The 23,045-nt window shown below is 43.3% G+C and overlaps 2 protein-coding genes across 3 annotated transcripts in view; one reads left to right on the forward strand and one right to left on the reverse strand.

Annotated features, from left to right (window-relative positions):
- LOC101997758 (zinc finger protein 57) overlaps positions 1-5,590 on the forward strand; it is a 7,981-nt gene extending 2,391 nt beyond the window's left edge. The window contains exon 3 of the mRNA XM_026785406.1: positions 4,610-5,590. Coding sequence (XP_026641207.1) covers positions 4,610-5,567 — 958 coding nt within the window. The 3' untranslated portion in view covers positions 5,568-5,590. The remainder of the gene's footprint in view (positions 1-4,609) is intronic.
- A 1,232-nt stretch (positions 5,591-6,822) lies between these two features.
- Mog (myelin oligodendrocyte glycoprotein) lies at positions 6,823-21,007 on the reverse strand. 2 transcript variants are annotated; one of them, XM_005360491.3, is made up of 8 exons: positions 20,760-21,007; positions 18,422-18,769; positions 12,446-12,559; positions 10,180-10,200; positions 9,826-9,846; positions 7,921-8,037; positions 7,619-7,639; positions 6,823-7,143 (listed from the first exon to the last, which is right to left on the reverse strand). In XM_005360491.3, the coding sequence occupies exons 1-8, from the start codon at positions 20,839-20,841 to the stop codon at positions 7,130-7,132; spliced, it is 738 nt and encodes a 245-aa protein (XP_005360548.1). In that variant the 5' UTR covers positions 20,842-21,007; the 3' UTR covers positions 6,823-7,129. The 2 variants fall into 2 exon arrangements, with proteins under 2 accessions (XP_005360548.1, XP_026641537.1); XM_026785736.1 differs by lacking the exons at positions 7,619-7,639; positions 7,921-8,037.
- Between the last annotated feature and the right edge of the window lie 2,038 nt (positions 21,008-23,045).

Raw genomic sequence — 23,045 nt, forward strand, 5'->3', positions numbered from 1 at the left:
AACTAAATTTCTGACCTTGGCGGGCAGTCACCCGAGGTGGGTGGGTTACAGGCATAGAGGGATCAGAGCAACTGCGAGTGTGGCCATTGCATAATGGATTCCTAACATGAGGCAGAAATGCCTGCCTGAGTTCAAGCCGCTGTGTTCCCATCCAGCCCGACCATTCAGGGGACTGTGGTCCTCTGAGGATGCGCGCTGGGGAAGACTAAGCCAGTCGAGGCACTGTTGGACTGCCAAGCCCCAGGCAGGGCTGATGGACCTGATGGACGCTGGGAGGGCATGAGGGCCCTGAGGGAGCAGGGAAAAGCTCACACGGCAGATCCCCGGGTGTTTCACGGCTGGGGTCGTCCATATCCAACAAAGTCTACAGCATGCAGGCATTTCTCCCAGGTTGTGTGTGTGAGAGAGACCGGGCCTCAGTGTTAGAGAGAGATGGACCTGTCATGCGGCAAGGCTGCTTGATCTTCATGTGTTGAACTCCTGAGGCAGGGATTACACGTATGAGCCATGCACCCAGCCGGACTCCTCAGATTTGCGGCAACCATGAATCATTTAGGTGGAGGAGTGGAATCAGGATTGAGAGATGCCCGCGCATTTCCTCCAGAAAATTACCCTATGGAAGGGTGGACAAAGCCAGGGTACAAGTGAACCCACTTGAAACCTCCTAGCAATTAACAACCAAGTCTTCTTATTCAGTCCCCTTCCACGCTCAGGGGTCCTGGCCCAGTCAAGTACAAAAGGAGGTAAAAGAGGGAGGAGGTGGGGGAAGGAAAGCAATACCCACAATTCGTGGAGATTCTGTCTTAGTCTTCCTGGTTCTCGGGCAATGGACTGGGTAACCATGGTTACATCTTCCTGCAATTGTGAAGACTTGATGATAGCAGGGGTCTTCCTTGCTGAAAACTTATGGACAAGTCCTTGAGAACACTACTGTAGAGCTGTTTGGAAGTTAATGGCCGAAAAATGGGAGGGGAAGCTTGGTCAGCACCTCTCAAGCATCAGTCTTAAGTGGTTTTAAAAGAAAGGGAAGGGGAATGAGAGGCAAGAGAGAAAGAAGGAAGGAAGAAAACAAACTTCAGATCCTGGGAATGCAGCTTTCCTGGCAACATCTTGGGGATCCAGTTAGCAATGCCTCTAATGCCTTGTTCCTGGCTGGTGTTTTCACTTAACCAAAGAACTGGGCAGCAAGGAAGGGCCGCTTGTTTTTATCCCTTTATGCTTTCCTTAGCATCTAGAGAGAGGAGGAATAGGTGAGTGGCTGTCCATGGGGAGAGGCCTTTTTTTTTCTTCAATGAATGTAAAATTTTCCAAGTGAACAGGGAACTTAAATGCTGTTGGATTATTATCACTGTGCTATACAGGGATCTGGTCGTAGAAGCCATGGCTGACTCATGATGCCAACACTTAAGATGGTTCGAAATAATGGGAAAGTCTTAACATTCATTCAGTTTGTTTTGCGGGGTTTGATTTAACTTGTACTAGCCTAACAGTATTGGTACATAAGGGTACTCTGAGGTTCTCTGCATGCTGGATAGTGGTCACAGGCTGCAGTTTCCAGACAGCTAGCAGGTTAGGAAGGAAAACAAAACACTCTACAGTGTGCTATGTACTAAGCTATGAGGTTCTGTAGACAAGGTGCACTATTTGCATTTCTGACCTAATTATATTTTTAGCTAAAGTCATCAGGGGATAGATCAATTATGAATAATGTAAATAATGTATCTTTATATTAAAAATCTAAGTCACAGAGCTTGGGGTGTGTGCAATGCTCAGTGGTACAGCACTTGTTTTGCATGGACCAGACCCTGGGTCTGAGCCCAGGGGAACCACACACATATTCAGGTAACAAAATCTATGTTTCAATCTTTGATCCTGTAAGAGGTATTGACTTTTATGTTTCCAGTGAAATCAAGTTAGGGAGGATGAAGAGATAGACTCAGTAGTTTGTGATAATTTCTGGTATATGCTTTTCAGTAGCACTGTAGCTAGAACTAAAGAACTCACCCTCCCATGGGTCAAATATCCTTGAGTGAATGACGTAATGCCCCTCCACTTGAGGTTTGAGAAGATGGAACCATTATCAGCTACCTTAAATGGTCCTGCTGAAAAGGTTCCATCCCAGTAGAGGAAATTAGTGACTGTGTGCTAAGGAAGCACTTGCTTCTTATCCTTTTTCTGATACTGTATATTTTCCCCTAACTTCAGGTTTCTAGAAGTGGGAACCAACAAATAGTGGCTAGAAGCAGTCTGGAGTAGACATCAAACATCTAGTACCAGCCTGGCATCATCAAACAATGGGAAGCAAGAAACAGGTAACCAGAGCCCTGAACTCTACTGCCTGGCTTTGAGAGAACTAAAGTTACCAACTGTGAAAGAGGAAAATTGTACATCTGACCATTCAAGAAAGATAGTCTTTTAGAGTAGATACTTTGTTACAAGAAGCAGTATCAAATGCTGGGGCCTTGTAGGACCTTCCTATTTGCCCAGTTCCTGGGAGGTAGAGACTCACAAGGAGTCCAATTAATCTTTTTTTTTTTTTTTTGGTTTTTCGAGACAGGGTTTCTCTGTGGTTTTGGAGCCTGTCCTGGAACTAGTTCTTTATTCTAGGCTGGTCTCGAACTCACAGAGATCTGCTAGCCTCTGCCTCCCAAGTGCTGGGATTAAAGGCGTGCGCCACAGCCGCCCGGCTCCAATTAGTCTTAGGGACCAGGCCAGAAGAGACTAAACCAGAAAGAGACACACCTAAAGAAAGACATGCCACCTTGGACTAGGTAGTATGTTAGCCTCTCTACGGAAGCCCAGAAGAAAGACTGTGGTGGAGGATTATGGGAGATGGCTCAGTGTGTAAAGTACTTGATGTACAAACAGGAGGACACAGCTGAGATTTTTAGTCCCTACATAAAACAAAACAATGTACCACAGAAAAATAGGTGCAACAGGATAATCTCAGAGGCTTTCTTGCCAGATACTCTTGTTAAATTGGTGAGCTCCAGGTTCATTGAGAGATTTCTCAAAAAACTAAGGTAACGAAAGACATTTTAACCTATCTAACAGTGGAAGAGAGAAGATCAGGTGGAGAAATGGAGGCCTTAGACTCTCTGAGGTCTTTTACCCACTCCCCTGCCTCTGGATGTAGTAGAACACCATGCAAAAAGAAGAAGGACAGAAGAGATCAGGTCTCTGTCCCCCAAAGGCAACAGGTAAGAATGGTAAAAGAAGGTGAATATGGTAACTCACATCTGCAACCACAACACCTCAGCCTCACGGTGTTTTTGAGGCCCTCTCACCTCACAAAACCAAGGGTCAGGAAAAACAGTTCAGTGGTTAAAAATGCCTGCCACCAATGCTTGCAATTGGAAATTAACATGTGCTTGGAAAGAAAGAATCAATCCAACAAGCTGTTTCCTTACCTCCATAAACATGTTGTAGTGTTTATATACATGCATACAATATAATAAAAGTGTAATTTTATTTTATTTTATTCTTTTAAATTTAATTTAATTTTATTTATTTAATTTTTGTTTTTTCGAGACAGGGTTTCTCTGTAGCTTTGGAGCCTGGAACTAGCTCTTGTAGACCAGGCTGGTCTCGAACTCACAGAGATCCGCCTGTCTCTGCCTCCTGAGTGCTGGGATTAAAGGCGTGTGCCACCACCGCCCGGCTAAAAGTGTAATTTTAAAATTGCAAAATAAATGCCAAAGGAGAGAGGATGGTAAGAAAGACCGAGGACAATCACAGAATGGAGAGCTGTCCTAGAAGGTCCAAGCTCAGTAAATCATCTCAATATCTATACCTTTTCATCCTGATTAGACTTGGGGCTTGAAGAAACCTTGAGATCAAGGGTTTAAGTCCACTGACTTCATAATGGAAAGCCAAGACTTTCAAAACAAGGAATCTAGTTTCTAGGAATCGAGAGATCAGATGTGGGTCGCTGTGTTAGTTACCCCTTGGTTAACAAGTTCTTCCCAAGAGAAAGTGGAGAAACAATGTTGCGGTGGAGAAGCATAAGGGATTTTGTTTCAGTGGTTTCCAAAGCTACAGCCACAATTAGCACTGGGCCCAGTTTATGTCTTTTTTGTTTTTACGGAGCTGGGGAATGAACCCAGGGTTTTGTGTAAACTAGGCAAGTGTCCTACTGCTGATGAGTTACATCCCTAGCCCCTGAGTTCTGATTTGTTTTATACTAGACATAGTAAAATACTAAAATAAACTAAAATACTAGTAAAATTGGATAATTATAATCTATGTTAGAAAGTTATGTGAATGTGGTCTTACAGTAGGGAATTCAGCCTTTAATATTTTGGAACTGTAACAGACACATGTGAAATCAGGGATGAGGAGAGATTACTGCTTACTATGTGGTCTTTCACCTGTGAGAATATGAGCAATACTGAGCTAGTATTTAGATATTTCTATCTTAGAAGATCCCTTTGAAATTTTTACTAGCTTTTATTATTGGTGTTTTTTTTTGTTGTTGTTGTTGTTTTTTGTTTTTGGTTTTCCCTATTTCTATCCCATAAGATCCAAGGATGAATGGTTGAGTTTAAAGGTTGGGGAAATGGAAAGTGACTCCTACTGAGTGAAAACCTTGTGTTGGTGACATTGTCAGTGGCAAACTGCATTTTCCCTTCTCCACCACAGGAAGCAAGAAGAGGAAATCTCAGGAACCTAGCTCAAATCTGGAAGATGAAGAGAAGGGCTCTCTTGCTTGTACAGGGATGTTCAAAGGTGGACCACTCTATTTCTGCCTGACCTGTGGCAGATGTTACAAAAAGTACATCAACCTCTTTAATCACCAGTTTAAGGCCCAGAAGACCACTAGCCACAAAACGGTGAGCTCCAAGCCTCAGCATCGTAAAGAGAGGACTTTCTCTTGCCAGCTCTGTAACAAGATCTACCGCGATCCTTCTGGACTGAGCCGGCACCGACGCACTCATTTAGGTTATAGGCCCAGTTCATGCTCTGTATGTGGAAAACGCTTCCGGGATCAGTCTGAGGTCAAACGCCACATGAAGGTACACGAAAACAGGAAGCCAGTGACTGGCAACCAGGAGCATGAGGTGAAGAAGGTTCCACTTACAACAGCTGGATCCCAGGGTCCCAACGTCAGGCATGTGAAAGTGATCCAGGGACCAGTGGCCAGGGCTAAGGCAAGCTGCAGCAGGGCCTCATCCATGAATGTCAGATCCAGCTCTATTCCAGTAAGATGCTCAAGTAACCTTCATTGCCTCTTTTGTTCTATACGTTTTACCAAGAGGATCTGCTTCTTAACCTATCTCAAACTCCACTTCAAAAATGAGCCCGACCAATACCTCGGTGGCGGAGAGCCCGCCCACTCATCCGTGGTGGTAGGTTCCCAAGAGAACACACACAGGAAGCAGGATATCTACTGTTGCCCTGCCTGCGATGTCTGTTTTAGGGAAAAGGAAAGCCTGCTCCATCACTGGTGCTATAAAGAATCAGGCAGGCCTAGTAAGTGCTGGGAATTCCTTGGTCATTCACTTGGCTTTCTTGATGATCCCTTTGAGACAGCTGAGGTAGGGGTCCAGACAGGGCTCTCTTACTAGCCTGACAGAGACCAGACTTTAGTTTTTGGTTCCCCAAAATGCGGCAGAGCTAAAATAGGCAGTTTTTTTTTTTTTTTCAGGAAAACCACAATTTAAGAGCAACCATCATCAGGTGCCCACAGCCTTCTGCTAACTCAGCAGGCCTCAAAGCCCCTTTGCTGGCTCAACAGGTGTCCCCCAGTCTCCTGATAATTAAAGATAGCTTTCCCTAGCCTGCTGCCTGAAGGTCCCTAACCACTAGAACCTCCAACCATTCAGCCCACAGACTAATATTTCCTCTACCAACCAGTCCCCAGATTAATCCCTCCTCTCCGAAATTCCCCTAACTCCATTTTAAAGGAGCTTTTTAATCTTATCTGGCGGTCACCAGTGGCACCCCAACATTAGAATTAATAAAGTGCTCTTGTTTTGCATACGTGGCTGTTGGTCTTCCCTTGGGGCTTCTCTTGGGCTCTAACATCCTTGAAGCTAGAAAATATTCTAAAAGTAAAGGAGTCCTTGGGAAAAAATGAAATCTAGGAAGACAAGATGAATTATGCTTGCAGTGAGAATTCCTGAAACATAAATAAAAGGCCTGTTTGGGGCTGGTGAGACGGCTTAGTGGGCAAAGGTGCTTGCCACTCACCCTGATCTCCTGACCTCACCCATGCCCTTCCCACATATCTCCCCGCCTCACAAAATAAATACAATTTTTAAAACTAAGAGAGTCACCTTAGTCTTTGCATTTCGGATTTTCTGAAGACTGGCCTCTGGCTCAGGAGGTTTGGATAGGGGAGTTGAGTGGGTGACAAAAGACTCCACCAGGAAAGGAAAAGAAGTGTGCACAGTAAACTTGTATTATTAATTAGCACCTAGCTTGTTTGTGTCTGGTAGACCATCAAGCAGTAATTGCTGAATAAACAGTGCACGTTCTGAGAGGAATGAAGATGGGAGAAAATAGAGGCAGGAGTATAAAGGACGCTAAGGGAAGCAGAAGGGAAAAGACAGGGCGCCCCATTCTCAACCCTTGTTTCCCAAGGTCCTCCTTTCCACAGGCTGCCCAAGCAGGATGGTGTTCTTCTCAGAGTTTGTTAGATCCCATCTGTGGGTGTGGGTTCAGGCTCCGTATTCATACTCTATCTCTCTTATTGTGAGATCTTCTGTCCCTGCCCCCTACTATCTACGCTGCTGCTCTTCCCAGACAAGGCTGCAATCTTGGGAGAAACATCCACCATTTGTTCAGCTGGCGTTTGTAATGTAGAGGTGCTGGGTATCCTGTTTGACAAAATCGCTCCTGCATTACTCTGATACACAGGTGTCTTCTGACAGACTGCCTGCCCTCAGCTGTGGGGTGCTTCCTGGAGGAAGACTGAGACAGGGGCAAAAAGATGTGGGAGGCAAAAATTAGAGGAAGGAAGGAGCTGAGGAAAGGAAAATAGTTGAAGAAGGGAAATCAAATTCTATTTGGAATCCAGGGTGTTTCTGTAGACGTAGATTGGAAGGTGCCTGTAGCCCAGAGGCTAATGAGAGACGTCCCCAACGACCTGTCCCTTGGACTGCCAGGCTCTCCTTCATTCCATCACTCAAAAGGGGTTTCCTAGAAGAAAGACAAGTAAGTTAAAAAAAAAAATCTGCCAGTGGTTTCTTTCATGACGTCACTGAACCTAGGAGACAGACAGCCCTCAGGGGTCATGTTATCCCTGCCTCTCCCACCTCCCTGTTGGTCTTGAAGTGGGTTCAGGATCACTATTATGGAAATTGCCAGAGGAGAATGCAGAAGTGGGATTCTGGCCAAGGGGTTCCCTTCCCGCTTCCTTCAAAGAGGAGTCCTTCCAGTCCTTCCTGGAATTATGATTCCTCAGTAACCGTCTTCCCTACTCTGGCTTTTTTTGGTTCAGTTTAGGAGAGTGGAGAAAGGTTGGGAATGGTGGCACATGCCTATGATCCTAGAACTTGGAGACGGGCAAGAGGATTGCCATAAGTTCCAGATCAGGCTGGTCTACACAGTGAGTTTCAGAGGCGCATACTGAGACTGCTCTCAAGAATGGCGAGGGGTGTTGGGGAGAACTTACTTAGCTCTTCGAGAAACTGTCCTGCAAACAAAGAGAAATGAGTAGGTGGGTGATCAGTGGGAGATTCCCCCCAACACACCTCATATCCTCACTAGATGACCCTCCCTTTCCACTAAGGGACCCATGCATCTCATTGATTCTCAGTTTTTTTTTTTTTCTGAGAATTCTGATGTGAGCATGGGGACACAGGAGGAAGGCAATCCCAGCCCTGGAATGTAGAACCTTGGTTCCACTTTTCCCCATTCTGGTCTGCCTGAGTTCCCTGCTGCACTGTGGTCCTGTTTGCTGCCCAGATACGGCACCTGCTAGTCTTCGGTGCAGCCAGTTGTAGCAGATGATCAAGGCAACCAGGGGTCCAAGAACAGGTACAATAACAAACAGTGTTACCTTCCAGCAGGGCACCCTCAGGAAGTGAGGATCTGAATGGTAGAGAAAAACAGAGTTTCTTTCCCTCTGTGCCACACCCACTCTTTTTAACCTGAACCCCCCAAGCACCAAAGAACTCTGGGGACAAACTATGGTTCCTGAATTTGGATGATGTGCCTTTAATTTCATTAACTTCTAATTGAACTCAGCTTTTCTTTTTCAGCTGTTTTTATTTAACATACAAAACTATGGGTTGCATGACGCTTTCATACATTGTTCATATTCAACAACTCACTAACTTCCCTTTCCCTAGTGTGTTTATTTGCTTTTGGGGGGATAGGGTGTTTTTAATACAATTTCTGTGTGATTATTCAGGCCTGGGCGGCTGGGGAAATGAAAGCGCCGTTTCCATTCACAGGAATGGCTTAGTTGGTAAAGGCACTTACTGCTAAGCCTGCAGACCTGAGTGTGATCCCCAGAACCAGCATGATGGAAGAAAGAACCAAGCCCTACAGATTGTCCTCTGACCTCTGTGTGAACACTTGCTCACACTCCCCCCACTAAAAATATTTTATTCCTCTTTGGGTGATCAAAGACTACACATGTGACATTCACACACTAGCCCAATGCCAGGACCAGGAGAACTGAACAGGGTAGTTAGTCTTGGCTTCAGAAAGATAGGCTGCTCAGGAAGATTGCTCAGCTTAATTCTTTTTTCTAATCTGTATGGAATTTATTCAACAAACATTTGGGTATTCTTTTGTTGACGCTGTCCTTAGGGACTGTGCAATCTGAAGTAAAGAAAATGCAAAGATGATTATTGAGGGGTTAATATTCTAGCTGGTGCATGCACGGTTGCATATGCATATACCAGCACTTGGGAGGTAAAGGCAGAAGGATCAGAAACCCAAGGTCATCCTTCATGACGTAGAGAGTTTGAGGCCAACCTGAGCCATATGGGATCCTTAGTCAAAAAAGGGAAGGTACTAGTGTGGCTTTACTTTTTCCTCAGAGAAGCCATGTGCTCGGGTTGTACTCGTGAAAACTAACTTTGCCATTTAAGTATAGTAGATGACTTTAAAATGTAATTTTCTGGGTATGACAGCACGTGTCTTTAACCCTGTACTGGGGGGAGGCAGAGGCAGGTAGATCTCCGTGAGTTCAAGGCCAACCTGATCGACACAGTGAATTTCAGGTTAGCCAGAGTTGCATAGTGACACCATGTTTCACAATTTTTTTCTTATTTATGTATGTATGTATTGTATGTACAGATGTCTTCTGTGGCTCAGAAAATAGATCTTAGTCCTCTAGAGGAGCAGCGGGTGCTCTCAACCACCGAGCCGTAGCTTTACCTCCAGTAGTTCTGTCTTGTCCAAGTAGATTTTTTTTCCACTAGGCAATCAAGTTTATGTGAAAAGGATCTGCTTACCTACCTTTTATAATTCACAGGATGGAAAAAAAAATGTGTATAAGAAGTTTACATTTGCCGGGCGGTGGTGGCGCACGCCTTTAATCCCAGCACTTGGGGGGCAGAGGCAGGCGGATCTCTGTGAGTTCGAGGCCAGCGTGGTCTACAAGAGCTAGTTCCAGGACAGGAAGCAAAAAGCTACGGAGAAACCCTGTCTTGAAAATCCAAAAAAAAAAAAAAGTTTACATTTGTGGAATTTAGTGTAGTACCTCACACTAGAATGTGGTACATAAGTTTTTGCTATATTCCTGCAGGTTTAAAATGTAAAGAGAAAAGGTGGAGTGACCCCCACAAAGAGCCACTGGTCCTAGCTCCCCAGGCTGCAAGTGAATTCCCACAGTGCCCTGGGAGGCTGGGAGATGTCTGAACTTACCAAAAGTCCGATGGAGGTTCTCTGAAAGAGAAACAGATGAAAGTGGATTCAGATGGGCACAGAGAGGGGATCCTTGCCCTGGATCTATTTCAATCACTTAAAGCTGGTTAATAAAATAAAAAGTAAAACATAAAGCAAGTTTGGGATTTTATGCCTGCACTGACTGAACTCAGGTGAACCAATAGGATTTCTAATTCTCAGCTGCTTATAGTTTTAAATATTGATGTTCCTAACTGGAGGGAGCACAGAGCCCTGGTGGTGAGGCAGAAATAAATGTTCTGAAGAAAGGGGCATTTTGGTTAAACTAAAAGACTAGACAGGAGGAATTGGGGAGGGGGGGTGCCTGGAACTCACCAACTTCTGCTCGAAGTTTTCCTAGAACAGAAAAAGGCAATGTTTTAGTTCCTGGTCTGCGACTGTGTGAGGACCCTTCTGCACCTAGCACCTTGGACCTCTGTGCGGACAACTCCTTGATAGCTTGGGGGAGTCTTTGGGGAGTGGGAAGAGCTCGCGACTTAAAACCAAGTATTTGGGCTCTTCCTGTGGGTGTTGTCTGAATTGAACGACAAAAAGAAAAGAGGAGCCCGGATGTGAGGGCAGTCTGGCTCTGCTGCCTATCACCCCAGTGATCACCACAGCCGATTTTGCTGATCCAGCTGGCGAGGTGAGTGTTCCCTTCTTTTCTTACAGCCCCATATGTGTCCCTCCCCAAAACGGCTTGTTTGGTCAGAGAGAATGATCTTCTAGAAGAGCAGGGCCCGCTATTCCTTGGTTAACGGTATACAAACAACTGCACTTAGTAGCTAGAACCTCCAGAAAAGCTTTAAAGAATGCAGAAGTCTTCAGGAGTAATTCTCAGAAGCCAGCAATACTCAAACCACGTAATGTTTTTTTTTCCTAATTTTATTTTAAATTCTCTCTCTCTTTGAGGTGTGTGTGTGTGTGTGTGTGTGTGTGTGTGTGTGTGTGTGTGTATGCATGCACGCACACTAGCATGCACATGAGTATGTGTGTCCCTGGAATCCAGAAAAGGTCAGATCTCCTAGTTATGAGTAGTTCTGAGCTGCCTGACATAGAGAGCTGAGGATGGAACTTGAGTCCTCTGTAAGAGCAGTACAGACTTTTAGCCCCTGAGCTGTCTTTCCAGCTCTGTATCATAAGTTACTTCTATTACTCCTTGATCAGTTCACATGGCCAAGTAGATTACCATATTGTAAATATAAAGCCAAACCCCACTTGAATGAAAAACTAGGCATTTAGTGAGATACTACTTTATGACTGTATCTACCGCAGGTGTTTTCCATGATGTTATCCTCTTGTTTAAGTTTAAGAGGGAAAACACTATCCCTACTCGGAGACTTGAAGAACCTAAGACTTTTCCTCACAGTTTGGTCTCTACGATAGAGTTGGATCCTAGGCTGCCTAGCTCCGTCTTCCTGTTCTATTCAGCCATGATGGCAGAGGACCTTTTCCTTGCCAAGGAACAAGTAACCAAACATCTGAGATGGTTTTAAGGTGAGAAAAAGATCTCACTGTGGGGTTGGGGACACAGGAGCACTTGTCTATTGTACACAAAGCGGGATCACTGTTGGTCTGATATCTCTCTCCTCATGGCCCAAACCCCCTTTGCTGCCTTACCCTCTTAATAGCAGGAGGAGGTGGAAACACAAGCCTTTATGCTGTGGTGCTGGGAAGGGCAGAGTCTAAGAAGACTCTGCCTGGAGTTTCCAGACACAAAAGAACACTTCATCAACAGCTGAACTTGTGTCCACAGTTTAATGTAAGAGACAGGGGAAACACTTTTTTCAATACACTCTATATGGCAATGAGTTTCATTTCAGAATTCTTATTAAAATGTGAAGTAGTGGAGCGGGAGACAAGGTCAAGGGTTAAGAACGCTTGCAACTCTTGCAGAGGACCCAGGATTCAGATCCTAGTACCAGCATAAAGCATCTTACAACCACCTATAATTCCAGTACAGTCCCAGGGACTCTGACACCTTCTTCTCCCTCTTAGAACACCTATACATACGTGTGCATATACAGACAAGCAAGCACATGCAAATAATAATAAAATGAAAGTTTAAAATTTTGCTTTATTTTATTTTAAATTGTGTGTAGGTGTGTATGTCTGCACGTAGGTATCTGTACATGAGTGCAGGTGCCTGAGGAGGCCAGGGATGTTAGAATCCATGGAGTTGCAGATGGTTGTGAGCTCTCTGGTGTGGGTGCTGAGTCCTCTAGAAGAGGAGCAATTGCTCTTAACACTGAGCCATCCCTCCAGCCCTTAAGATTTATTTTTTTATTGTCTAGTATTTTTGATCTGGCTGACTTTGAAGAGACTACTCGCCTGGTTTCATGAAGCTGCTAAAGTCTATGGAGGGCTGAGTTATACTGCCTGTAACAGGCTATTTGAGCAAGTCACTGAACCATCCAGGGACTCAATTTCTTCCTCAGCTAGGAGGCTGTTACATGTCAGTGTTATTTCCCAGGGAAATGCAAGGTCCTCTTTGAAAGGGTTCAGTAAAACTTGTTATGTAGTTCTGAACTCAGAAGCCTTAAAGATGACCTATCCCTGAAGGCCAGGAAAGAATCCCGACAGACCCAACCGCTGCCCATACCTCTGAGTCTGTGCTGCAGAAAGAGGAAGAGGACACCCACGGAGACCTGCAGGAGGAGTGCAGGCAGAAGTGCGATCAGCACCAGGACCCCAGGGTTGATCCAGTAGAAGGGATCTGAAAGGCAAAATGAGCATCACCCAGCTTGCTTCCCCAGCACCCTATTCAGAGACTGTGCTGCAGTAATGTAGGTTGAATAAGGGAATCAACCTTAAGATTAACAAAATTATAGGTGGATTTTTCTGTCCCTCTGCCCAGCTCTCAAATCACAACATGGAGACATATTAATTATGAAAGCTTGGTCGATAGGTTAGGCTTGTTTCTAACTAGCTCTTATAACGTAATCTATTTTTTATTAATTTACTTCTGCCTTGTGGCTTTATTACCTTCGCTCTGCACTGCTCATGCTACTTTCCTGTCTCCTCTGTCTCTGTCTCATGACTCTCCACATTTCTGCCCTTCTTCTTCCCAGTGTCCTTGCTGTCCTGAAAATCCTGCTTAGTTATTGGCCGTTCACCTTTTTATTAAACTAATCTGAGTGACAAGTCTTCACAGTGTACAAAAAGATTATGTCACATTTACCCCTTTTTTCTAAATAAAAGGAGAGGTTTAAATTCTAACATAATAAAACTATAAACAATAAGAGCAATTATCAGGTAAAAATTACATTTACAATGTCCAGTCCATTTGTATTTGGCATATTTGGAGAAAATACTCCATTATTTATTCTATCTTGTTGAGTCCAAAGCTCTGACCTAATTTACCTTCTATCATAACTAAGGAAAACTGTAACTGTGACTATCTAGTCTTTAACTCCATCAAAGACCCCAGAAGGATATAATATTTCCTGAGTTAAATAGGAAGTACAGAGGAAGCAACTTCCAAAACTAAAAGAAACAAGAGAAGCAGTTTCTTGTGACTGTTTGGACAGCCACTCAAGGTTCCTCTGCAACACTGGAGCATCCATCTTCAGCCTAGAGGACTAGAATATTGGACAGGTGTTTTGTGAAGCAGAAATTTTTGAAGTACTGTCCTACCATGTCTTGGCAAAGTTTGACAGTTGCTTTTCTTGTGTTGGGGGAGAGGTTATGCTTTTGTTTCCACAAGAAACAAAAGGCTGTGGATTACTTTCAGATTAACAGAGATCAGATTTGACCAGGGAAGACCTCCTGAGAATCTTGGCTACAGATATGGGGGAGAAAGCCAAAAAGACTACAGAAGAGGTAACATGTAAACTAATCTCTTCACATGGGAACAGCTCTGAGACGAGATGAGACATGCTAAATCTTGTTGGCTACAGGAGCCTCATGACTTATTACATGCCATCCTTTAGTATGGCATGGATAGAGGTTTATAGTAAAGTTTGATTTTTTTCTAACAGACTTATAGTTGACAGATGCCTTTTACCTGCTCAAACATAAAACAAAAAAAAACATCTTTAACTGGCTTGTGTACAATACACAGTCCACACTTGTGTTAATCTAGATATGTATATCACCTTATAAAGTTTGTGTTTTCAGAGCAAGGGACCAGACACCAGTGAAAACGGATGACCCAGTAACCCAGCCTCTCCGAGTGTCTCTATTGCAGTTTCCTCAGAGTTCTGTATCCAAACCCGCTTCACGGCTGCTGGCTGCTCACAGACGATTCTAGCCAGGACTTGACCATTACCCTAATTTTCTTGTGGTCCCCTCAAAGATTCCAGTGCCCCCAGACAACAAGAAGCAGTCTAGAGAACCCAACACACACATTCCCAAGAGTTGGGGTGGATGGTTTTTGGCCATTTGTTGGTTTGTGGATGTTTATCATTGCTTAGAGGAGTTGGTCACAAGTTGTTAAAAAAGCAACTACTAGTCATAAATATTTTACATTGGTAAGGATTTTGTATATTGATACAAATTTGATGCTATTTTGTTATACTGTGTATATGTTTCTATGCTTGTCTAAGGTATTTTTATATATCAATACAAATTTAAAGTTACTTTTGTAAGAGCATACTGTATATACATTTCTACCTTTGTTTAAGTTATTGTATCTATAAAGCTCATTTAACAATGTAATGTCAATTTCTTATCCTTGAACGTTATTGTTACAAACTAATAAAAAATGCAGGTTAGTAGTCACCTATAATAATCAAATTTGTAGTCATATTAGATATGTTTTCAGGGTCAAACAGAGATATATTTTAATAGATAGATGGTCTTCAAACACTTCAAAGACCTACAGAATATGGCATTTAAAATGTTTTATTAGCATAGGGCTTTTCATGACAATGAGACATGTCTGTTCCTGCCAGCATCTTCAGAGAAGATGATGGGTATTGAAGGAACTCCATATAGAGTTTGCTTTCAATGTGGTAAAACTAGCCATTTGGACAAGAAACTTCCCTTGTCTTGACTGCTTACAGTATGCTGTGCAAACTGGACAATCAGGACACAAAGGAAAAGATTGCTGAACTTTGCCAAAATAAGGTAAAGTCCTTCAAAATTCCTGCTTCATAGAAAAGTCTGCAGGAAAGTGACTGCTAAACTTTGCCCAAACAAGGTGAGATAGTCCTCCAAAATTCTTGCTTCACAGAAAAAACTACCAGATATTCTAGGCCTGCAGGCTGAAGATGGATACCCCAACATTGCATTTCTTAGTTTTGCAAGTGGTTTGCTCTGCACTTTCTGTTTACTCAGGTAATAGTATATCCTTCTGGGGTCTTCGATGGAATTGAAGATCAGATAGTTATAGTTTTCCTTAGTTATGATAGAAAGTAAATTAGGGGGCTGGAGAGATGACTCTGTGGTTAAGAGCACTGACTGCTCTTCCAGAGGACCCGGGTTCAATTCCCAGCACCCACATGGCAGCTCACAACTGTCTGGAGATTGCAGGGGATCTGACACCCTCACACCAATGCACATAAAACAAAGTTAAATAAACCATAAAAATATTTTTTTAAAAAGTAAATTAGGTAAAAAACTTTGGACTCATCAAGAAAAGATAGATAATTGAGTATTTTCTCTAAATTAACAAATATAAATGGACTGGATGTTGTAATGTAATGTAACAACTTGATAATTGTTTTTATTGCTTCACTTGTTAAAGTTAATACCTTTTTGAAGATGGATGCTTAAAAGAAATCCCACACTAGTTCAGAATTGAGAATAATAGAGGGTTATTTATTTAGGGGTAGACTCACAGATCACAATCCTTTGCTGGAACGGGGAACAGCAACTGAATCCTGCAGCCAGAAAAGAGGCTGGACACATGCTTTATATCAACATAAACAGTATAAGAGGCCATGCCCCAGTGGGCGGGTAACTTAAGGATTACTGGCTATAGGATTTCCTACAGCACCTCCCCTTTTTGTTTAAATAAGAGAGTTTTAAGCCTAATACAAAAGTATACACAATAAGATCTTTCTATTTAGATAAAACTTGATAATTGTTCTTATTGTATATAGTTTTACTATGTTAGAGTTAAAACATTTCCTTTTTATTTAGACAAAAAGTGGAAAATGTAGAATAATCTTTCTGTATACTGTGAAGACTTGTCACTCAGATTGGTTTAATAAAAAGCTAAATGGTCAATAACTAGGCAGGATTTCTAGGCACAGAGAACACTGGAAGAAGGGTAGAAGCATAAGTCAGATGGAGAAAAAAACAGCAAGGAAAGTACAGAGTAAAGGTAATAAAGCCACAGCCAGAAAATAGTTTGATAAAAATGGGTTAATCTAAGTTGTAAGAGTTAGTTAGTAATAAGCCTAAGCTACCGGCTGAGCTTTCATAATTAATAATATGTTTCTAGGTCATTATTGGGGAGCCAGCAGTTCTTGATGAAAATGTCCAACTACATAAAATGCTGACACAAGCAGGCATGGTTCCACAAGCCTATAATTCAGCATTCAGGAGCCTGAGGCTGGAGGCCAACCTGCAAGACCTGTCTCAAAACAAAAACAAACAAACAAACAAAAAGAGGATAACAATCGAAAAACAAGGTTGGCCTTACTTTTGATGGTACAGCGTGCTTGTCTCTAGAGAGGGGATAATGTGGACATTGATTTTGTTTTGTTTTTAAAACAGGGTAAATCCGTTCTTGATGTCTCCATCTCCTTGCTCTCCAGCCTCTAGCTCCCAAATGCTGGGATTGTAGGCCTGTGCTATGCTTCCCAAATTTTATTCAGTGTTGTGAATGGAACTCCAGTCCTTCCTCTCTCCCTGGAGGGATTTGGAATGTGGAAACCCCTCCAAGAAAAGCATTCTCTCTTGAGACAAAGTGTTCCGTGTGTTCTGCCCCTCTCCATCTTTCTCTGTGCTGGGCCCCAGTGAGTGTGCTGGAGTTGGCAGATGAACTGGGAATTTGTTGAGCAGGATGAGAGAAAATCTGTATGCTGAAGTTCTGACTCCCCACTTCTTTGTGAGTAAAAATTTCCCAGCAAAAACAACTGTCTGAAGAACATTCCGAGGCACACAGCTATTTTCATGTCCCTGCAAGCTGTCTCTAGAAATAGTGCTTTGTTACTGGGCGTACAATGCATCTTCTGGTCTCAGCCTGGCAACACTCACCCCCACCTCAGACACAAAAATGATGGATTGTCTGATATTCATGCCGCAGGTGGTGAGGAGGAAGGGAAAGGATCAGAGGTTCAGCACTCAGAATACTCTTGTTCTTCAACTACATAGCAATCAACTTTCAAAGCTCTGTCTATTTCCCTATTCACAGTTTAGTCACTCTAAGGCAGGATAAATAATAAGTAACTCCAAAATCAGCTACCACACAGAGCAGACTGAAAATAGAGTCATGAAAATGAAGCAATTATGTGAAAATTACATATACCCATGTGTGTGTTTAATTTTTATTTTATTTTTATTAATGTGTGTATGTATGTGTGGGTGCCTTTGGAGGCCAGAAGAAGGTCTCCTGTCTCCCAGAACAGCAAAAGCTCTTAACCACTGAGCCATCTCTCCAGCCTCTTTTTTGTTTTGTTTTCTTTGAGACAGTCTCCTATAACCTAGACCGGTGTTTGACTTCTCATCCTCCTGACTTTAACTTCTAAGTGTTGGAATTACAGGATTCAGGTCCTAAAACCAGTTTATGCAATGCTGGGGGTTAAACCAGTGTCTGCTTATATTGTAGGCATGCTCTCTACTAACTGGATTATCCCTGTCAAATATTCTCTCTCTCTCTCTCTCTCTCTCTCTCACGCACACACGCACACACACGCACATGCAAGTTATATTCCTGCCATATAATGCACACACATATAAGCACATACACACATATTGAGTATATATGTGTGCCTATATGTGTGTAAATACACACTCAAACACAGGTCCATGCTTTTGTTACCTATATTCTATGGCTTGCTTATGCCACTCAACAAGTTCTCATGGGAAGCACCCAAGCTATCTGGTATGGTTCTAAAACAATCACTTCAAGCCGAGCATGGTGACTCATCCTTTAGTCCCAGCACACCAGAGGCTGTGGCTGGAGGGTTGCCCAAGTTATATATATCAAAGCTAGCTGTGGTGGCACATGCCTTTAGTCTCAGCTCTTAACACTTAGGAGGCAGAGAAGGGAGAATCACTGTGAGTTTGAGGCCAATCTGGTCTATATAATGAGTTCCAGGTCAGCCAAAGCTACATACTGAAAAAGCCGTCATTAAAGGAAAACAAAACAAAAAAGCAAGCAAGCAAAAAACAAAATAAAACAAAACAATAAAAAACTGAAGTACAAAGGCATTTGTCTAGCTTAGATGTCATCTTTTATCTAATGTCGATTTCTTAACCCATGAACACACTGACTTTGATCCCAGTTTCTTTCCCAATTCAAACAACAAAATAGCCAACAGCCACAGCATAGGAGTGTCCCTGTTTACTGGAACCGATCTCAGAAGTGACATGTTTGGATGGAGAGACCTTAGCGAATGACTGAAGGTAAAGGGGAAGTCAACTACTCAACAGGTCACGGTGCATATTACCTGGGCAGACTTACCTTCCACTTTCAACTCCATTGCTGCCTCCTCTTGGTAAGAGTGGTCTCTGAAGAAGCAGGTGAAGCCTCCTTCGTCCGAAAACCTCACCTTCTGGATCCTGAGGGTAACCTTTCCCTCGCTGATGTTATCTTTCAGAAGTTCTGTGCGTCCCCTATATTCAGGTGCCTGCTCTGCGTCTTGGTCTTTGCCATTTCTGTAGAGGTGAACCACTCTAGAGAACGGAGGGCGGTACCACCCCACCTCCATGCCCGTGGCGTTCTTCCCCGGAGATATGCGGCACGGCAGTTCTGCTTCGTCCCCAACCAAAGCCCGGATGGGATGCGCCGGTCCTATCACTCTGAACTGTCCTGTCCAAGACACCAAAGAAAAGAAACCAAGAGTCAGATGTGGTAAGTTCATCATAGAAAAGGTACTTCAAAAAAGAGTAAGAGAGAGGAAACTCAATTTTTAATTTTTATTTTACTTATGCTTGAGACAGGGTCTCGCTATGTATGTAGCTTTAGCTTACCTGGAACTCAGAGATCTGCCTGCCTCTGCCTCCCATGTGCTGGAATCAAAGCTGTATACCACCACACCCAGTGATTTATTGTGTGTGTGTGTGTGTGTGTGTGTGTGTCTGTGTCTGTGTCTACATCAGCACTCACGTGAGTGCAGATGCCCTCAGAGGGCAGAGGCATTTGGTCCCCTGGGTCTGTAGTTAAAGGGTATTGTGAGTCACCCCATGAATGTGGGTGCTGGTAACAAAATCCAGTCTTTTGTAAGAGAAGTACATACGTTTTATTAAAGAGCCATCCTTTCCAGTCCTTATGTATCAATTTTGAGACAGGGTCTTGCACAGGCTGGCCTTGAACTCCCGGCAATCCTTCTGTGGCAACTTTTCAAGTGCTGGAATTATGAGCATGTGCTACACCATGCTTGGCTTAGAACAATCAATTTTTTGTTTCAAAGATTTTGTATCTGTGCCAGTGCAGGTGAATGTGTGTCACCTTTGTGTGACTACCCTTGGAATCCAGAAGAGGCGATAAGGTCCTCTGAAGCTGGGGTTACAGGTAGTAGTTACGAGCTTCCCCATAGATATTGGTTCTGAGAACCCAACCTGGATCCTCTGCAAAAGTAGCAAGCACGCTTAACTTCTGAGCCATCTCTTCAGTGCCCCCTCCCTATTTTTGAGTCATGGTCCTTGTAGCCCAAGCAGGTCTTAGTGTTCTCTGTAGCTCAGGGTGACTTGAATTTCTGATCCCTGAATGCTGTGATTGCAGGGACCGTGATGTCAGGTTGAGGAGTTTTAAATGGAATACAAGAGCTTCAGCCAGCCTTATTTTTTAAACTTTGAACATATACAAAGTAAGCAGTCTCTAGTTAAAGACATGTTCTGAATGTCTAGGATAGAATGTTCTAACGTGAAATCATCTGTCAATGGCTTCTGCTTTTCTACCAGCTGTGTTCATCTCTGACTCTTCAACTCCGTTTCTTCCCTCCCCGGCCTCACACCTTGTTCCCTACCCACTGTGAAGTCGTGCACCCTGGGGACAATTGCTTCGCCCTTCTTTATCATCTGTACCTTCAGGCTCACGCCAGTTCTGGATCCCTCTCTGAATGTCTTCCCAGGGAGGTTCAGCTACTGGGTTCTTCCTTATATCAGGGCGTCTTTAGGGGGTGCATGGTCTAGGCCTCCACCCATCACATGGCTCCCTGAGATAGGACTCTGTCTTCAGTTTCTTTTATTTCTCCTCCTAGTTGGGGAACAGGATCCTGTATAAAAATTTATTGCTGCCTGATTCTGCAGAGCAAGATCTCAAACTTAATGAGATGCTATAACTCAAATATTAAAAAAAATTAACTTTATTTTATTTGTGCTATTGTATTTTATCGTTCAGGTCATTGAACATAGAGGCAAGGACCTTTACTGCCTCACTAATTCTCAGCAAAGAGTTACTGAGATTTCCCACAAGCAGGCATTGCAGTAATGTGCAGAAGACTTTCTGTCATTTAAAACTCTGACAGGAACTCCAAGAATTTAGGTTTTTTTTTCTCCTTTGAAAGGGGAAAACCCAACACTAGGGCTAGGGATAGAGCTCAGAAGTAAAACATGAACTTAAGGGAACTGAAAGCCCTGAGTTTGATTCCCAGTGCCATATAAATGGGGTGAAATTTAGCATACACAGGCCCCAAATTTGACTCCACAAGGAGTCAGGAAGGTTTCTAAGGAGGGAAACCGTGCCAGCAGATCCAAGTATAGACAAGAAATTCATACAGACATTTGAGGATGATTAGGTAAGCCCCAAACATCCCCTTCCTGTTCTTAGGTCTATGTAGGTCTAGAATTAGCGTGCTTACCTGCATAGCTGGAGGACAGCTGGAGGAGGAGGAGCAGGGAGAGGAGGCAGCTAGACAGAGAGAAGCTCCACAAACTGGCCATCTTTGTGGTTTCTGGGGACAGAGTCCCTGGAAGTAGGGTTAGGCCAGGCTGAGGCCCCCAGGCTGCATGTCAGGAGGATGTAGGAGGCCACTACTGCCCGGCCCTACCTCCATCCAGGCACTGCCACAGCTGTGCCCAGAGGAGTGGCCCCACGTCACCCCTACCAGACATTTGCACAAAAGGACTACAGATCCACTGATGACCAGGGTTTGCCTCCTCTCCCCCCTCACAGCATTGGAGCAGCGGCTGACTGGTACTGGGCGGTTTCCCTTTTCCCCTCCCTGGATGCAGTCGTGGGATCTGTAGAGTCTGTAAGGCTTGTTTAATTCCTCTTGCTACCAAGAACTATCTGAGGGAGAGTGACCACTGAAGGCTTTTAAAAATAAAACAACAACAACAATAACAACAACAACAACAACACATTCAGTCTTGACTTGTGACGTCTATTATCTTTGTGTGGGCGGCATATTATGTATACCAGCCTGGTCACAAACTAATATAACACAGGGTGACCTTTAACTACTGATCCTCCTGTCTTTATATCCTTCCTACTGAGATGCTAAGATTTGCAACCACCACACCTTGTCTAGTCTCCTCTTCCTCTTCCTTTTCCCCAACCCCCATTCTGAGACAAGGTCTCCTTCTGATTGACTGCCCCGGAACTTGACAAGTAGACCCGGCTGGACTTGAACTCACAAAAATCCACCTGCCTCTCTGTCTTGAGTGCTGGTATTAGAAGTGTGTCCCACCATGCCTCCCTCTTCTTCTCTTTTGCATATGTTTGTAAGTGTGATATGAATTATCTTTTTGGTTTGTTCAAACGTGTGTGCATACATGTTGGGGCCAGAGGTTGACATCAGATGTTTTCCTCAATCATTCTCCATTTTATTTACCGAGGAATATTTATTTTCAGTCTCTCACTGAACCCATCTGAGCTGGGATTATAAGTGGACCCTCATATCTGCCCAGGATTTTAAATGGTGGTGCTAAGGATCTGAACACCAGTCCTCATTCTTGCATGGCAAAGGCCTTACCCGAGTCATCTCCCTGGCACCACCATTCTCTTCTCTGTTCCAAACATGCTCTGTCCTGTGGCAAATCCAAACTCTCACCTTTATTCTTAGACGTGGGACAGTTCGCTTGAGTTTAGCCAGCTTCTAATCAGGAAAGGATGCATGTGACTTTTTCTTGTTGAAGATTGGTTTTTGTTTTGTTTTGTTTTTGTTTGTTTGTTTCATTTTGAGATAGGGTCTTACTCTGTAGCACAGGCTCACCTGGAACTTGCTATGTAGCCCAGGTTAGCCTCAAATTTTCAGGGACCTTCCTGTCTCTGCTTTGATCGTGCTGAGATTGCAGAGGTGTGAGCCATTGTGCCCAGCTCTCAAAGATTATATTTGAGAAAGTTGCAAAGTGTACAATAAGAGCTGATGGTCATTTGTGCCCAGTAAGACAGCACTGATGAGAGAGAGAACCAGCAATTGTCAGTTAACATGGGCTGCAGGAACAGGTCCTGCATGCAGACACGTGCCCAGCCTTAAATGATATCTGTAATGAAGATATGACCTTTTTGTTCTGTTGTTTTGAAATAGGGTCTTACCTGGCTTGTAACCCAGGATCCTCCTGCCTTAGTCTTCCAAATGCTAGGGTTATAGGCCTGTGCCATCATGCCAGGCATGGCCTATTTTCTTTTTCAAACATGGAATTAGGTTGGGTTGTGGTTGTTGCTTATTATTACTATTACTATTATTATTATATGCGCATGTCTATTTTTTTTATAAAAATAGCATTTGTTTCTATTTTTGTTTTTGATGACAGCCATTTTGAGTGGAGTGAGATAGAATCTCAAAATTATTTTCATTTGCATTTCCGATTTTTCTAAAATTTATCTTGGAGCTCTTTCCTTATCAACACCCAAATAATAACCTTGTTATTTTACACAAATGCACAGTATCTTATTGTGTAAACATTTCATACATATCTAACTAGGCATTCCACAATGTTTAGGTGCTTCCATTAAAAATTAATCAACTAGGCTGAAACAAAGAATATATTTAGTTAAACAACCATTTAACAGCATGATATATACTGGGCTTAATTAATTAAATATAATAATCTTATAGGGTTTAGGGCTCCCAGAAGCAGGGTAAGAGACATATCTATTAGTAACCCCCTGAGCAGTTTAGGATGCTCAGTCTCCTCCCAGG

The sequence above is a fragment of the Microtus ochrogaster genome, linkage group LG2, assembly GCF_000317375.1.
Source record: "Microtus ochrogaster isolate Prairie Vole_2 linkage group LG2, MicOch1.0, whole genome shotgun sequence".
In the NCBI taxonomy this organism is placed as follows: Eukaryota; Metazoa; Chordata; class Mammalia; order Rodentia; family Cricetidae; genus Microtus; species Microtus ochrogaster.

Coding starts and splice junctions, on each gene's coding strand:
- Mog (XM_005360491.3), bottom strand. CDS start 20,841: ATGGCCAGTTTGTGGAGCTTCTCTCTGTCTAGCTGCCTCCTCTCCCTG. Junction 18,770..20,759: donor GCTGTCCTCCAGCTATGCAG/GTAAGCACGCTA, acceptor TGTCTTGGACAG/GACAGTTCAGAGTGATAGGA. Junction 8,038..9,825: donor GAACCTCCATCGGACTTTTG/GTAAGTTCAGAC, acceptor TCTACCATTCAG/ATCCTCACTTCCTGAGGGTG.